We start from the raw sequence: 17679 nt of genomic DNA, 5'->3' as shown, positions 1-17679 counted from the left end.
TCTAGTTACAGCTAGCTGTCATTTCTGTTTTAAATACATTCAAGCTTTTTTCTAGAATATGTCTAATGGAGATTAAATAGAAGACATTTAAGCTAAACTTTGGGCTTGTTGAGAGTGTAGTGTAATGCTTCTGTCTATGTGCTAACCCGTGATCCCTGCTTGTCAGAGGGTATCTTAGAATAAAGTACATACATTTGAGAAATACATATTGCATTAGAGTCATAGTAGTGAACATGTTGCTCATGGAATTTGTAGTCTAACTGGGAAGACCAGTATTACCTATTACCTAGTTGGTTAGGTGTCTGACTCGATTTCGGCTCAGGTCATGATCTTGGGGGGGGGGGAGGGAGCCTTGGGATGGAGCCTGCCTTAGGCTATGAGCTCAGCAGGGAGTCTGCTTCTCTCCCTCTCTAACCCCCTCCCTAGCGCGTGTGCTCATGATCTCTCTCTCAAAATAAATCTTTAAAAAAAAGTCTTCTTTGAGGAAATTCCATTTGAGACCTCAAAGTTGAATAACAAGTATGAAGAAGGGGCTACTTTCAAGAAAGCACATGTGTGAGGACCACTGGGTAGGAAGGAGTTTGGCCTGTATATGGAGAGTTGGAGAAGAGGCCAGGACCAGTAGTTGGACCAGATCATGGAAGGCTATAGTGGAGATTTTGGCCTTAATCCTTAAAGCAATTGGGGGAAGCCTTTTGGAAGTTTTAGCCAGAAGTGATGTGATCACATTTGGATTTTTTCAAAAGAATCCGTTTCAGATCAGAAGAGGATCTGAGCTTGAATCCAAGTCCCCTTTTACAGACAGTATGTGGCCCATGGCCAATGACAGAGATGGATCTGGGACTCAGACCTCCTGAAGGCTTTGGGGTTCTGGACCACATGCTTGCACACGAAGGGAAGAAACAGGTGAGGCCACAGTTTTGCCTCCCTCACCCAGTGACCTCCAAACCCTTTCTCAGGACACCGCTGAAGAGGCTCACAAGCATGGTTTGCATACTCACCCTTCTCAACCTCCCTGTCCTCTCAGGGCTTTTCTCTCCGTGGAAAGGGAAAGTTCATTCCTGATGTGGAGTAAAGAGGCAGTCCTACTGGATGGGGGGGGTAGTGCGGAATAAGTGAGCTGATTTACTTAACCATTTCTCTATCACTAGGCAGTAAGGTTGTTTGAAATGTTCACTATTTTAAAAAATATTGCAGAGACTGTCTTTATATCATTTTGAGGGAACAATAAACTCCTAAAACAAGGTAAAAACTTGATTCCAAATGCTTTCCAGAGTTTTATCTGATAACACTCATTGAATGAAAAAGTACCAGTTTTATGGTGCCTTCCTAGCCTTTTAATGTTTGCTCATTTAGAGTTTCCTTACTTCCATTTGAATTTCTTTGCAAGATAATAGGGAACATAATCTATTGCTCACTGATTGTTCCTGTGTCTGCCTCTTTTGGTCTCACTTTCTCCTTACATTTTCCTCTAAAACACAGGGTGACCAAGAAGGTATGAAGGGGGGAAAAGAATTAAGATACATTTAAAGTTAAAACCTTTTATTGTTTTATAACCAAATAAAAATATCAGAATACGTTTATAGGGCAGGTCCCAGACAATGGCTGCCATCTTTCCTCCTTTAATTCTGTGCACTGGCCTAAGGGAAAACAAACAGCCGGGAGAAAGGTGTGCCTTTTGAAGAGACAGTACTCTAGGGTCCACTGGAGAGTATGCTCTGAGGAAAGTTGCATCACTTAGGTGGGTGGATTGTAATCAAGTGGAGCCCTTTTTCAGACATGCAAGATGCCATTCCAAGTGGGGTGATTTAGGGACTCTGCAGAGCACTGTAGTCCTTAGCTGGGGTGCTCAGATACCTGAAGGAAGTCCTGTTCCCCCTTTACAGCACTGAGAAGAACTGATGGGGTGGTGGGGGCAAGAAGGCAGCCATGACTGGTCAGCCCTGGTGAGGACACTTCGCTCTCTCATGGCTGGTCCCCTTGATAGTAGCACCCAGTTTACAGATCCCATTGGCCAGCATCATGGCACTCCCAAGGCATGGACTTAATCATGAGGAAAATACCAGGTGGATGGCTTTAGGCCAGGGCCTGAGGGTAGGCATAGATGGTTCAGGTGATCCTGTAATAGCATGGAAAGGAGCTCTGGAGAGGCTGATATGCTCATCTTCCTGAGGAGGCAACTGGTACCCTGAAGGGAAGGAGCCTTCCCAAGTGGGGCTCAGGTTCCCACTTCACTTCCCATTTCAAAGCCAGTTTCTGTAAGATTCAGGAGCCTCCCACTCATGCACCGAGATTATGCACACACACACAAAAAAGAGGGGGGCTGTGCAAAAGCAAGGAAACTGGCAGTATGCAACACTATCCAGAAGCTGGACTGGGGTCACTGGCTTTTCTGAGCCCGGGACCCAGGATGTGTAGGGGAGGCCACCTGGAAAGCTTGGCTGAACTGGAAGCTAAGTCCTCTGTGACACTGAAGCTGAATGGCAACCCTTAAAATTAAAGTCAGTGGATGGAAGGAAAGCCTCATAAAATCAGATTCAGTCACACTGTCTCCATCCAGTTCCTCAGTTACTCCTTCTCATGTCAAGGTGTTCATTTTACACATGTGCTTCCCTTACCTGGAATGTTTCCCCATGGCCTAGACCGCTTTCAGGTTTCAGCTTACATGTCACTTCCTTGGGGAAACCTCTGGCTACCCCTTACTGAAAATGCAGTTTGTGGTCATAGGCGTGACCACTAAGGTTCACCTCCTCCGAGACTGTACGCACTTGGACAGGGACAGTTTCTGTGTTTCTCACAACTGTGTCCCCATATCTAGTCCAGCACCGGACAATACATACCCAATAAATATTTACCGATTGAATGAGTACTGTAGGGAGCCATTCTGATCCCAGGGTAAGACCAATAGTATAACTTTCCCCGATTTACGTGGCCGCTGCCAAGCAATTCTAAAAATGGGCTCACACAAACCAGACTGACTCCTAGCAGCCAAGGCACCTGCCCTTTTTACTTCCTCCTGAACATGAAAGTACCACGCTAGATTATCAAACCCTAGGGTTTGCCTTAGTGAGGAAGTGAACACCATAGTGGATCACCCGGATTTTTCACTTTCCATTCAGAGAGCAAGTGGGCTTGTTGACAGGTTACTCGACAAGGAGCAAGCTTCCTGTTTGGGGGACCATGCTTCTTGGCCCCAGGGGCACAGCCTTCTTGCAAGTCCCTCTGACCCTCTCCAAAGGCTTCAGTGGAAGGATGCTTCCCGCCTCCTGTGCGTGCAGAGAACCAAACCCTTCTGACTTGGCGGAGGCCCAGAGAGCGCACTTCCAAAGAGGACGCTCCCTAGCGTCCCGGTAGGTGTGCGAACAAAGCACCGGGCTTGCTGGGCCAGAGGCAGCACCGGGGCCTTTGCTACTGAGCAATCAGACAGCAGTGAGTGATGAGTTCTAGGTCTCTCCTCTCGGCTTTACACAGGGACTCCTCAGACGCTGGGAGAGGGAGAAGTGAGCTAGCCGACTCCCCAGCCCAGTACTTAAGTGTCCCCCATCGTGTCCCTTTCTGACAGAGGACATTTGGCCTAATGTTGCAGGCATCAGGAAGAGTTCCTGAGTGAGGGGACAAGTAACCAAGTAGATGCTCAGCGAAACAGGAGAGCTTCTCGAAATGGGTAACACAGGCTGCCTCGGGAACAGGGGTGGGAAGGGAGCTCTTCACTGTCATCTTTTGTACCTTTTAGTTTTTGAATCATATAAGTATTATCTAGTCAAAATATTTTAATTTAAATACACTGAGCTTGCCACTTTCCTGGGGGTGGGGGTGGGGAATCCTCTTGCTCTCAAAGTACACTATGTGTAAGTCTGACCTAGACATTGGCATCACCTGTCAAAGCGGGCCTTCTCCTCCCTGGGCACCAGGCTTGGCAGATCTCCTTAACCCGTGCTCTCAAGCAGCAATGTTCACACGGATCACCTAGGAATCTTCCTGAAACACAGGTTCTGATGTAGGACAAGGGAGGGGCCCTCGACTGCTATTTCCAACACGCTCCCGGGGAGGCCGCTGGGCCACACTTGAAGAGAGTCTCTACAGCCAGTAGGGGGGAAGCAGCACCGTTCTGCAGGGTTGCGGCGGGATGGAGTGGGGCGAGGAAGGAGAGGCTGGGGTGAGGGGTGAGGGGCGAGGGCCTCCCTAGTAACAACTGCTTCCACCTGCCACGTGAGCGCCACCTAGTGTAGTCACCAGCCCTTCAGACCCAGCCTTTGAGGAGAAAGGGAGGGGGGGCCAGGCAGAGTCACCCAGCTGCACAGAACTGCGAGAGACAGACAGAGGCACACGATCTCCCGTTTGGGTGAGACGCTATGCCCGAGGCCTCCTGATACTGGGCTGGCAGAATGGAGCAGAGGCCTCCCTGCCTCCCCTTCCCCACCTTAGCTGGGAGCCCTCGGGGCTGCATCTCCCCGCAAGGGCCAGCTGCCTCCTCACAGGTCCATTCCTTTCCTCGTGGCCTCCTGGGCCACCTTTTTTATCCCTGAGGGCAAGGCCAGATGTCCCCGTGGATGTTGGCCAAAGTCTTTCTCTGAAGAGCCAGGGGTCTCAACAGGGATTGTGGAAGTCTGAGCTAGAGGCTGGAGGAAGGCCAGGCCGGCCGAGGCTGGCTGTGACGTCTGCCGGCTCTGGAGGGAATTACACGTGTGCTCTCCCCGCCCCCGCCCCCGAGGGCCAGGTCAGCGTCTCATTTAAGCATCTCTTGGATGGGGCACAGCCCACAGCAAATAACGTGTATCGTGTGAATGAACGAATGAATGAATGAACGAACCAGGTTCTCAGAAAAATGAAAACACTCTAGTACCACCCAGGCCCGCGGCCTTCCCCCACTTGGCTCTCCAAGGCCTCCTCTTGCAGCTCGGAGCCACGCCGGCCGCTAGGAGGACCCCTGCCCCCGCCACAGCCACGCACACAGCACACCCAGCACAAAGCCCGCAGCGGGATCCCAGGCAAACACACGACACTGCTCAGTTCAGAGCTGCAGGTGGTTCGGCCCCACCATCTTCACCAGATCTGCTCTCAGCCGCCACCTCTGGCTATGCGTCCGTCTGCAGGTTCTGTAGCTGATCCACATTCACCTCTCCATTCCCCAGGTGGCCAGACCTGTGTGTGGATGGGGGGGGGCACACAGAGGACAATCGGGAACCCTGAGAACAGGGACGGCCGCCCTAAAGGCAGAGCCCACCCGCAGCACATCCAGAGAGGGGCCACCCGGCGGAGCCCCCCGGCCATAGCCCAGCCGCATGCGGATGCTCAGGTTGGGGTCTCTGGGGCCGTAGTGAGCAGCTGCCACTGTGGTGGTGCCCGGAGGGCACCGAGAGCCCCCACAGCAACAGGCAAGGAAAGCATCTGATGGGGGGCAGCAGAACTGGGGGCTTGACGAGGCAGAAAAGCCTGATGGAGAAGAACTGGATCCCAGAGACTTACTGCCTGTGTTCGAATCCCAGCTCTGCCACGTATTAGCTGGGACTTGAGCAAGTTACTTAACCTTCCTTGCCTCCGTTTCCTCGTTAGAAGAGGGACGGTTAGTGTGCCCCCCAATAAGTTGCCGGAACGAGTTCATACATACAAAGAGCTCGGAGAAGTGGCAGCAGAGTAAGCCTGAGGGAATGGTGGTGCCGGGAGCGCACAGTAAGCGGGCGGCCTTGTGGTCACTTGGGGGCATGGAGGGAATACCAGGCTAAAGCGCCTCCTCTCCACACAGTCCAGTGTGGGTGGGCTCTCCTGGGTCCTGGACGTCCTGCCTCGTAGCCAGGTCGCCCTGGAGCAGGCAGGAGAGGAGAGGCCCACACCGTCTCTGCAAGGCTCATCCCAGGGTCCTCTGCCCCGCTGCCCCTCACCTGGGGGGCTGGAGGCGCTGCTGGCCTGCACAGCCTTTCCCCTTCCGGCCGCCGCCTCCGAGATGCGCCTCAGGCTGCCCGGCCTCCTCTGCCTCTGGGGTCCTGCCCTGCTGCGAGGGCTCTGCAAGCCCCGGGAGAACCCGGAGGATTCTGGGCAGGACAGGACCCAGGTAACCCTGGCCTACAGAGCCCAGCGGGGGCAAGGAGGGCACCCCTCTCCCTCCAGCCATGAGGGAGCAATGAGGGCTCCGTCAGGGTCAGGGTTAAGGGCTCAGCCTGCCTCAGGGCCGGTTCAGTCCGGGGAATGATGCGTTGTGGTGGGCACAAGGGAGTGCCCAGGTGCCCATCCGGAGTCCACCATCTGCAATCCCCCTTCTGATCCCAGCCCCTCCAGAACGGCTGGGCCAGAGCCTCTTTCCCTTTCCAATCTGCCCGCAGACCTCAGGATTTCCCACTTACACTGTGTTCTACTGCTATGAATACGCACATAACACACCACCAAGCTCAGGGCCCAAAAGAGCCTGGAAATAGAACCCCGCAGTAAAAAACAAGAAATCCATCTTTTTCTTCCCTTACCACTCCAGCTTCCCTTAACCCCAGTCCACCAGGACTACCATGTCCAAGAATCCTAAAATTTAAGTGCTCAAAGGCTCACAGAGAGGGAAACTGAGGCCCAAGGAAGCCTGGGGGGACTTGTGTGAAGTCACATGGCAGACAGTGGCAGAGTCAGGCTGGGACACCAAGTCTCCTGCCCGTCCTAGGCAGGCCTTGTTTTCTGCGGCTGCTGTGGGGCAGGATCCAGTTCTGTAAAGCAGGTTCTCCAAACATCCCACCTTCCGCCGCCCTTCTAGGGGGGCTCCCAACGGTGCAGCCCTGCCTCCCTCCACACCCCAAGCACCACCAGCCAACCAGGGTAAACTTTCTAGTCCGGGAATGGGAAGGCTGGTCAAGGGGGCTCCTCAAGGGTCCCCTCACACTGCTGGGGAAGCATCACTGACCTCACTTCCTCGTACTTCTTATGTCGGTAAAAGTGGCTCTTCTTGATGAAGTAGATAAGTACCAGGTCACAGAAGAAAGCCCCCTGCAGCAAAAGAGTTGGGGTTCCTGACTCAGAATCCTAGACTTCCAGAAAGCGGCCTGCCACTTGACACATAGGACATCCCCCCATCTGATCTTGCACCAGCCCCTAAGGGGCATCATTGTGCCCCAATTAACAGGTGAGGAAACTGGGCTCAGCAGGAGGCACCTTTGTCAAAGGCCACGAAGCTGGTTCACGGTGGAGCCAAAGTTAGCCTGGGGCCCATCTGCCCTATCAGGCCAAGCACCCCTCACTACCCTGACCCCCCTCAATCGTGTCTTCAGTGAATGTCTGCTGAGCACTCACCATGTGCCACGCACTGCACTGGGGTGCAGGAGGATTAAGACAATGAGACCCTGTAGGGACTGTCCCTCTGGTGCAGGAGACAAGCATGTAAATTATGACAGTGACATATCCTATGATGCGGACAGGAGCAAGGAAGCAGAGAGAAGACAGGACTTTACTCAGCCTGGGGATGGATATCTGGGCTGAGTCTTGAGGGTTGAATGGAATTTATACACAAAAAAAGGAAAGGAAAAGAACAGACAAAAGAAAAGGAAAGAAAAAAAAGAAAAGAAAAGAAAAAGCCAGCCAGCCCAGGAAGGGCATTGCCCAGGTAGCAAAGGACATTCCACAGGGCCTGTGTTGCAAAAGTGAGAGACACTTCCGGAGAGGTGGGATGGGGACCAGCTTGGTCAATTTTCTTACAATGCCTTTGAGGCCTCGGTCCTAAGCCCTTAGGGGAAGACACTGAAGGGCCTTGCATAGGGGCAGGATGTATTAGAAAGTTGGGTTGGTCCCGTAGTCACTTTGAGAGATTGGTTGGAGGGGACCTAAAGAACAAGGCCGACAGGGGTGGTCAAGGAAAGATGGACCCAGCTGGGACCCACCAACAGCCGTTCACAGGAGCCTTGGACCAGAGTGCATGGGGCAAATCACAGAGGGCCCCTCCGCCCACAGCCCCGCGGGGAGGGGTGTGTCCTGCAGGGCTGAGGAGTGGGTAAGGGGGTTTGGGGGCTGAGGGACGGGCTCATAGGTGAACCCAGGCCTCTGACTCTGGGTACTTCACGGCTCTCCCCCTGCTCCCCACCGAGGTGCGCAAATGTTACTTATCACTTCCTTGTTGCACAGAGAACATTCCTCCACCCAACCCGCATCCACACCACTTTCCCTGTTTTCTTTATTTCACAGGTACGGAGCCCAGGCCCTGTGTCTGACTTACCCACAGCAGGAGGAAGTCATGACTGACAGAGGCCCAGCTCTAAGAAAGTCACAGAAGCACACGTGCAGGGCTCCCTAACAATGCTGGTTTGCGGGAAAGAGGACTCATTTGGAGCTCACTTTCATGCACCACCTCTCAGGAGAATATGGCCTTGTTGCATCCTGTCCCCCTAGTCTTCATAAAAAGTCCACCCCAGGTCCTGCCGGAAGCCTCCAACAGGGCAGAGAGGACGAGGCTGCCGGAAACCCTGGCAAGGAGCTTGCCGGGAGGGGCACGAGCCACTGACAGCTCCCACGTCTTTAAGAAAACTTCCAGAAGAACAAGGGGGCACGACAAGAGATTCGGAGGAAACCTTTGCCTACCCTCCAGCAAGTACTTCCTGTCCGGTGAGCCCCCTGGGCTCAGCTGAAGGGACAGATCTGAGGGAGGCCTGCAGCCTGACTTCCCTGCGCTCATCTGTGAGCCCTGTGCCTTTCAACGGGGGTGTGTGCGGTGTACGTCCCATCCTGAGGCTGGGCAGGCCCGGGGGGCATGTTGGGAGTCCCTGGAAGCCTGCTGTCCACCTGTCCCATGTTCACCCGGCTTTGTTTTTGCTCCCCAGGAGACAGGCAATTTCTGGAGACGTTTTTGGCTGGGGAAGAAGGCAGTGCAGGCTTCTAGTGAGTAGAGGTGCCCAGCGCCATGTTGTTAAACGTCCTGGAGGACACAGAGGGCCCCACACAAAAAAGAATTCTCTGGCCCAAAACGTCCACAGGGACAGCTGAGAAACCCTGCAGATAGCTGGGTCCCGTCTCTTCTCGGCAGCAGCACAGATGAGCCTTCGGAAGTTCAGGGACTGACCCCGGATCCCAGAGAAGCCCAGCCCCGCCCCCAGCGCCAGAGCACCAGGCAGATGGCTCTCTGGCTCTGGAAACAGAAACTCGGGCTGTCACTGCCACCTGGGGGCTGCTGCCAGGTGTCAGGTCCCAGAAAGCCTGACCTGCATCCCACCGACCTCGCCCGCTCTTATTCTTTCTGCAGCATCAGGACGGCACCTCCCGAGCGGTCCCCCCCACCCCCAGGCCAGTGCTCAGAGGGTAAAGGTGAAGGGGGAGCAGTACTCACAGCACCCATGAGCGCCACGCCAGAGCCAATGTTGACAACTGTGGGGATGAGGCTGAACTTCCCTGCCTGTAGCACAGAGAAACAAAGCAGGGTGAACATGGGACGGGTGGACAGCAGGCTTCCAGGGACTCCAACATGCCCCGCCCCGGGCCTGCCCAGCCTCAGGATGGGACATACGCTGCACACACCTTGCCGTTCACCATCACATCAAAGCGGATCCCATAGGCTTTCATCAGGGTGCGGAACTCCACCCCAGCAGCGTCTCGGTAATACTTGGCAAACCTAGGGGAGACCTTCCCTGCTTGGCAACACATACTTGGCTGCTTTGGAGATTTATAAGCACCCCCCAAGACCCTGCTCTTAGCAGCCTTGGGGGAGGTTATAGATCCTCTTGCCAACACTGCGGTAAAGATTCATTCAGATCTTTGAAATCCTTACAGACATTCCCTAAGAGGCAAGGGCTTTCCCACTATATGCTGGGCCAACCCAGGGCCACCAAAGCACTGAGGGAGGTAACCTGGTTAAGAAGCCAAGCCTCAGCTTCCTGGTGAGCCCACAGGGTGACAAAAACTTCTCTCCTCTCCCAGCGATGCTCCCCCCTGCCATCCCTCACCTCTCCTCAGCTCTTTCTCCCTATACCTCCCACTCTACTATCCACCCCAATAAGGGGTGTCAGAGTGCTGGCACCCAGAAGAGGACAAAATGTGGGCAGGGTAACAAGACAGCAAGTCTAGCCCCACTTACCTGAAGTTGTACCCAGAGGAGATTGAGTTTTCTGAAAATTTGTTGTCCAGACGGCTAAAAGAATAGTGAGGGTTGCATTCAGAAGGAGCTTTATCAAGATCACAATCCCATTCAATTTGAATTCCTATCACACCACCCTGATGAAGAAGAGACAAGAATCAGTGCACAGAACTTTGTGGAGTGGACAGAAGGCACAGACCAGCTCCTCACAGGGAGCTGGACAAGATGAGAAAAGTACTCAGGCCAAGGGTCAGCCCCCCTGGAGCATCCTTCCAGGAAGAAGGTGGAAGTTCCAGGGTCCTAGCCCCACCTTTGGCGTGGCTGAGGAAAGCACATCGCCAAGAGCGCCCAACCCCAGAACCCTCCTGTTTCATGCTTCCATGAGCGAGCACCTACAAAGGGATGGGCACCTCACACGAGAGCCAGGATATGCCAATGGGGTTCCCTCTGGCTCAGTTTCAACGGATGCCCCGAGGACTGAGAACCCACAGCAGGTGCTCAGCGTGCCTCCCACTGATGCCTGAGTTCTGACAGACTGTGTGTCATAGCTAATTCTGAAGACAGTGAGTCCCTGGGGCAGGGGACTTTGTCCATCCCACCCCACAGGTCCCCCCTACTCACCATCCTCTTCGTGACAGAGCCCAGACCCAGAGCTCTTAGGCCCCCAGACCCCCGGGCACGGCGCCCTGAGTGCACGCCACTCACCTGCACAGCTATCTCCTGGAAGTTGCTCCCCGTCCAGCTGACCACAGACCCCAGTCGGAAGATGGGGCAGTAGGGGTTCTTGGGGCCAAACTGACAGGACTTCAGGAAAGCTCTGTCATTGGTGTCCAGCACATTGGTCCTGGATGGAGGCCACGAACAGACAGTGAAATGAAGCTGAGACTTGCCATTCCCAGGCCAGAGACAGCTTGGCCCAGGAGTCGCTGGGCCTTTACCTGGCCCAGGCTGAGTCCCTGACTTTAGCCTCGACTCAAGTCCTGACTACTCCCCCCTCAGCACACCCCATTAACCTACTGCATTCAAGGACAGAACCCCACTCCCACAGCAAGGGGAAGGGGTGCTCCAGCGTCACCTGGTGGTTCATTCACACACACCTCCACACCATGCACACGGGCCCACACACAGTGACAAGGACGCAGATCCCCAGGCACCAAGTCCCACGTACTTGGAGAAGTTGAATTTGGGGAAACGAATGAAGTTCTTTATGTAAACGGTGAAGTCTTCAGCCTTGCCCAGCAGTGGCTTCCTGAAAACGAAGCCAGGACAGCCTGTCCAGGAGGCCCTGCCCCTCCTCCCCCTGTACGTCCCCCCAGGCCTGTGGCAGGGCTGGGGCCGGCCCGCTCCCTGCAGCCCCTGGAGCCTTGGCCAAGCATTCATTTGCTCATGTTGGGGTGGTCCTAGGGCTTGGTAGGGTGTCCTCGGAAAGAGGATCTCAGGGTAGAGGTGTCTCCACCATCAGGCTGAGACCCACTCACTGCCCAAGTAGCTCTTCCGGGTCCCGAGGCCGGAGCCACTCACACTGGTCTGGGCTTTGTCTCCACAGGGCACCAGGCGAACACCTCACAGGTGCCCCTCTGCATGCTGCCCACCCGCACGCAACGGCCAGTCTTTATTCCTGTAGGATTGGGGCAGAGATGATGCTAGAAGCCTCCTGGCTCCATCCCCCATTGTGCTCCCAGCCCTGGCCATTCCAGGCCTCACCATTTCCAGCCACAACAGGCTCCCCAGGGGGACAGTCACTGTCTGTGTAGCACCAGGCATCCGGAATGCTTTCGCTCTGTCAGAAAGAAAGGGCACCTGGGTGGGGGAACTTCCCTGCAGGGGCCCCAGTTCAGAACCAGGTCCCACCCCAGGAATTAGGACAGGGGTTCCCCTGAGTGGGGCCACACACCCTTTGAGAACCTGCTTCTCTCCCCCAAACACTGCAGGTGCGTGCTCTGGTACACATATCCCCTGGGGCACTTGGAGGGGGTAGAAACCCCTGCTTCAGGAGAAGGGTAGAACCCAACAACCGCTGGAGGCTCTCCCACCCCCTCCCCCGCTTTCTGCACCACATCAAACCTCAGCACAGGTTTCCTGCCGCTGGTTGGCGGTCACGATCAAGTTGGTGACTACGAAGAAGACGTTCTCTCCCTGAGGAGCCAGAGAGGAGTTGAGGGACATCCTCCTGCCCTCTTGGGGACCCTCCTTCCCAGGGCTTCCTGGCAGGGGTTGGGTCTCTGCATGGGTGTTGAGGACAACGGGGCCACAAAATCAGTGGATCCTACCCATCTGCCCACTGACTTTGAAGTCTCTGAGCAGACATCCTTTGATAGGTCCCTTTCAGGCCCACAATCCCAAACTGCTCCCTCCACGAATTCCTACTCTGACCTCAGTCCCTGGGATCCAAGCCCCGATCTGGGAGAAGAGGCCCAGACGGGGTGGCCCAGGCCCTGGCCCAGGCCAGTTGTGAGCAGGCCAGGGAGCCATTCCCAAGGGCAGCCCGTGGCTAACACAAGGAAGCAGTGCTCTGTGCCAGGCCACCTGACTCACACTGACCTGAACGTTCTTGGGGCCCCACTTGGTTTCTACAGGCTCGGGGTTTATTGGGAAGGGACTGGTCTCATGGCACAGTCAAGGAGAGCAGGGGGTCGGTGTGGAGGGAAGGCTCCGGGCAGGGTCTCCATCTGCAAACTCTGGCAGCTGTCCTGGGCCAAGGGAGTCCCTAGGTACCTGAGCACCTTCCTCTGTGACCCCCCCCCCGCCAAGCCAGGCCCTGCTAGCCCGGGCCCTAGTGCTGTGTGGGACTCAGACCTGGGGTGGGATGACATAGTCGGCAACATCCCAGAGCCGCTCCCCGAGCTCCGATGTGTTGGTGAAGGTCACACCCTTGACTTTGGTGACAATGCTGCTCTGCAGGGAGGTGTCAGTGTCTTGGTAACCCTTCTTCACCAGGAACACCCAGCTGCGGGGAAAGGGTCGGCAGGTGCGCATCAGCCTCATTGCTGTCCTCAGGGAATTTTCTCCAGGGGCTTCACCTTTCCCACCAGCTCCTGGGCAGGGGTCACAACTCCACCGCCGCCTACAACCTGGTTCTGCAAGCAGCAGAGGTGACAAACAATCCCAGAACAGGGAGACAGCTACTCTCAGGGGCTGAGGCCCTGAAAATGGCCCAGGCTGGGCCAAAACCTGCTCATGCATGCACTGGGGATGTGACCTCGGGAGAGGCAATGAACTCTGGGAGTTAACACAGGGTAACAGTGCCTCCCCCCAGGGGTGTGAGGACAGTTAAAGGAGACGGTACATAACCTGAAACTATTCACGGACAGACCGCAGACAAATCCAAACTAAGGGGCATTCTACAAAATGAGAGTACAAATCCTACATTCTTTGACACCCCAAACACACACAATAAAAGAAAAAACAGATAAGTGGAACTTCATCAAAATTAAAAACTTCTGCGCAAAAAAAATAAAAAACAAAAAATAAATAAAAACTTTTGTGCATCAAAGGACACTATCAAGAAAGTGAAAAAATAATGCACAGAATGGGAGAAAATATTTGCAAATCACATGGTCAGGGTCTAGTACCCAGAATATATAAAGAACTCTTACAACTCAGCAATGAAAAAGACAAATAACCCAATTTAAAAATGGGCCAAGGATTTGAGTAGACATCTTCTCCAAAGAAGATAAACAGATGGCCAATAAGCCCATGAAAAGACGCTCAATGTCGTTAGGCATCAAGGAAAAGAAAATCAGAACCACAATGAGATACTACTTCACACCGAAGAAGATGGCGGTAATTAAAAAATATATAAAGGAAAATAACAAGTGCTGGTGAGGATGCAGAGAAATTGGGACTCGCTGATAGGAATGTAAAATGGTGCAGCTGCTGTGGGAAACAGCTTGGTAGTTGACCCAGCAACTTCCTGACAAAATATATACCCAAGAGAACTGAAAACATATAACCACACAAACACTTGTAATGAATGTTCTTAGTAATGTTATTCGTGACAGCCAAAAAGCAGGAAACAGGGGCACCTGGGTGGCTCAGTCGGTTAAGCGTCTGCCTTCAGCTCAGGTCATGATCCCAGGGTACTGGGATCGAGTCCCACATTGGGTTCCTTGCTCGGCGGGAAGCCTGCCTCTCCCTCTGCCTCTCCCCCGCTCATGCTATGTCTCTTTCTCAAATCAATAAATAAAATCTTAAAAAAAAAAAAAGGTAGAAACAGTCCAAATGTCTGTCAACAGATGAATGGATAAACAAAATGTGAGTATTATTCAGCCATAAATGCAATGAAGTACTGATTCACGCTATAGCATGGATAAACCTTAAAAACATTATGTTAAGTGAAGAAGCCAGACCAAAAAAAAGACCACATGTTGTATGATTTGATTTATATGAAATGTCCAGAAGAGGTAAATCTATAGAGACAGAAAGTACATTAGTGGTTGCCAAGGGATGGGGGTAGGGGAGAATTCCGACTGACTGCTAATAGATATGGGTTTCTTTTTCGGGTGATGGAAATGTTCTGAAATAAGACAGTGGTGATAGTTGTACAACATTATGAGTGTACTAAAAACTACTGAATAGTATAATTTTAAATAGTTGAAATGGTGAATTACATGCTAGGTGAATTATACTTCAATTAAAAAGTTGTAATAAAATAAAAATCCTGTACTTTTCAAAAAACATCAGTGTCAGGAAATACAAAGAGTCTCAGGTACAATTCCAGATTAAAGGAGACTAAGAAGACAAAATGAATGAATGAATGCAAGGCAGGATTTCAGATATATATATATTTTTTGCTATTAAATGTAATTATTAGAGCAATTTACAAGAGGTCCATAGGTTAGAAAATAATATTGTTTCAGTGTTAATTACCTAATTTTCATAGCTGTACTTGGTTAAATAAGAGAATTCCTTGGTTTTAAGAAATACGCACTGAAGTCTTTAGTAGTAAAGGGGCATAACGACTGCAACTTACTCTTTTTTAAAAAAGAGTTATTTATTTATTTATTTGTTTATTTATTTCAGAGAGAGAGTGCAAGTGGGGGCAGAGGGAGAGGGAGAGCGAGAGAAGCAGACTCCCCGATGATCAGATCTCACACCCGCAGACCATGATCTGAGCCGAAATCAAAAGCCAGACGCTCGGGGCACCTGGGTGGCTCAGCCGTTAGGCGTCTGCCTTCGGCTCAGGTCATGATCCCAGGGTCCTGGGATCGAGCTCCGCATCGGGCTCCCTGCTCGGCGGGAAGCCTGCTTCTCCCTCTCCCACTCCCCCTGCTTCTGTTCCTGCTCTCGCTAACTCTCTCTGTCAAATAAATAAATAAAATCTTTAAAAAAAAAAAAAAAAAAAAGAGCCAGACGCTCAACCGGCTGAGCCACCCGGGCGCCCCTGCAACTCACCTTAAACAGAAAAAATTGCATATACACACACATGATGTGTATGTGGAGAAAGAAAGGGGAAAGGACAACACAAATGTAGTAAAATGTTAACATCTGGGGAATCTAGGTGAAGGACGTTTTAAAAAGTTTGTACTATTCCTGTCACTTTTCTGTACATCTAAAATTTTGTCGAAACACAAAAAAAATTTTTTTTTAATGAGATAGCACATGTAAATTGTTTAGCACAGTGAGTGCTGGGCCACGGAAGAACTCAAAATAGGCTCTAAGCAGCCTATCGTTGACGTTTACTGTTAAGGTTAGAGATCGTCCAGGTTAACCCCTTGGGAAAGCTGGGCAAACGGGGTCCAGGGGGGGCAGGAAGCTGCCTGCCTGAGGTCATGCAGGAGTGGGAGGGGGTGCCCCGCACCTCCCAGCATGCCGGGAAGGGTTCTTTGTATAGCAGGTGCCAACCAAGATGTGCCCACTCTCTTCATCTCTGGGGCAGACCTGCTACATCCTAGGCCCTAGACTCTCCTGTCCCCAAGGAAACCTGAGAGCGTTGTGACAATGAGCCAACCAGCCATTTAGTAGGGACACTGGGCCCAGCCTGGACAGAAACATTCAGCAAATGCCCAAGGAACAACGCGCATTCATTCATTCATGTCACACATACTTCCTAAGCAGTTAGGTGATGCCAGGCCCTGCCTGCCTTCATGGTGTCCCCCCCCACTGGACGGGAGGCAGACAAGCAAACGATCCCTACGGAATGTATCAGAGGAGTTATTCAAGAACCTGGGTCTGAAGGACAAGTGGGCTTTAACCAAGTAGAGGAGTAAAGGCGCACCTGGCTGAGGACCGACATGTACAAAGGCCCTGGGGTGGGAGGCATTCAGGTGCCTTAGGGATGAAGCTCCATGGGCATTGGCCTCCTAGTGAGGTCAGGGGGCCCAGTCAGGAAATAGGAGGGACTCAACAGCATTTACTGAGGCAGTAAAAGAGGCACATTAGCCTCCTACTCATCTGGTGTCATTTCCTCCTTCCACCTGTCCCTCCCTTCTTTGGCATGGGGGGGGGGGGCCTGAACAGTGCCTGGTTGAGCAACTCCAAAGAGCTACCCCCTCCCCTGAGGGTGGGAGGGGGAAAAGGGGAGGCAGACAGTCCAGCTGGGAGCGGGGTAGTGGGCCTCTGAGCAGGATCCCTAGCTGGACACCAGAGAAGCCAGCCAGGGGTGGGGTGAGTTGACAGAAGGGAGTGCTGAGACACGCCAGGCTGACGAGTTGCCCCAGCCAGGAGCTTGGCACATGAGCTCGGTGATTATAAATAACCCACTCAGTGCCCGGGCCTGCGCCAGGCCAACGGACCAGGGAGGCTCCCAGGGCAACAGCTGGAGCCCAGCCCCCCTGCACCTTTGCCCCCCTCGATGGCCCTAACACTCAGAGCTCGGCCGGAAGGAAGGAGCAGCCCACCGAGAGCCTCATAAATGAAGGAAAGCTGAAGTCCCTGCCCGCAGCTCAGCACCCGCAGAGCCGGTGGGGAACCAGAGGGCTCCCCCTTGACCTGCCCACTCGTACACCCAAGAGCCCCTTCCCAAGCACAGGGAACGCACGTCCAGTTCCCGGGCCCCGGAAGGGCACAGCTGCGGCCCAGAGCCTCCCCCCCCCCCCCGCCCACTCCCCGAAAGCCCCCGGAGAACTCACACCACCAGGTAGGTCAGGATGGAGACCTGCAGCAGCCGGTAAAGCAGGCCCACCTTCTTGTTCTTGGCGATGACATACTTCTCGGTCTTGTAGTCCAACAGCGACTGGGAGAGCCCCTTGCAGCCCGCCTGCCCCATGGCGCGGGCTCACCTGCGCCCGCTCCCCGCCGGCCCCAGGCCGCTCCCCGCCGGCCTCCCGCGCTCCGCGCCGGCCCCAGGCCACTGGGCACTGCGGCTCCCGGGGGCGCGGCTCCGACGCGCAGGGTCGCCGGGCCGGGCGCGCGGGGCAGCGAGCACGCGGGGGCGCGGGCTGCTGCGGACGACGCTGCGGAAGCCGCCGCTGGGGGCCGGGGGCGGAGGGTGGCGGCGCCGGGCCTCCGCTGCGACCTGGCCCCCGCCTCTCCCTCTCCCTCCTCCCCTGCGGAGGACACGCCTACGAGGGCATTCCTGAGGCGCAGGGCCCGCACGTGAGGCCCCCCAGCCGGAAATCAGAAATCGGGCGCTGGAGGAGCAGGGGCGAGGGGATGAGAGTAGGAAGGGCTGCTTTTCAAGCAACCCCACTTTTTCTACTCCCAAAGCAATC

At 53.8% G+C, this 17679-nt stretch overlaps 1 protein-coding gene across 5 annotated transcripts; it reads right to left on the bottom strand.

Annotated features, from left to right (window-relative positions):
- Window positions 1-1525: 1525 nt before the first annotated feature.
- P2RX5 (purinergic receptor P2X 5) lies at window positions 1526-17466 on the bottom strand. 5 transcript variants are annotated; one of them, XM_036092853.2, is made up of 12 exons: window positions 17098-17460; window positions 12824-12974; window positions 12092-12163; window positions 11732-11807; window positions 11549-11645; window positions 11196-11276; window positions 10733-10871; window positions 10028-10164; window positions 9472-9565; window positions 9284-9349; window positions 6878-6960; window positions 1526-5142 (listed from the first exon to the last, which is right to left on the bottom strand). In XM_036092853.2, the coding sequence occupies exons 1-12, from the start codon at window positions 17232-17234 to the stop codon at window positions 5076-5078; spliced, it is 1200 nt and encodes a 399-aa protein (XP_035948746.1). In that variant the 5' UTR covers window positions 17235-17460; the 3' UTR covers window positions 1526-5075. The 5 variants fall into 5 exon arrangements, with proteins under 5 accessions (XP_035948746.1, XP_035948748.1, XP_035948751.1 ...); XM_036092855.2 differs by having other exon boundaries at window positions 17151-17460; XM_036092858.2 differs by lacking the exon at window positions 9472-9565 and having other exon boundaries at window positions 10028-10081; window positions 17098-17466.
- Window positions 17467-17679: the final 213 nt, after the last annotated feature.

Source organism: Halichoerus grypus, chromosome 2 (assembly GCF_964656455.1).
Source record: "Halichoerus grypus chromosome 2, mHalGry1.hap1.1, whole genome shotgun sequence".
Classification (NCBI taxonomy): Eukaryota; Metazoa; Chordata; class Mammalia; order Carnivora; family Phocidae; genus Halichoerus; species Halichoerus grypus.
This window is presented reverse-complemented; position numbering and strand designations above follow the sequence as displayed.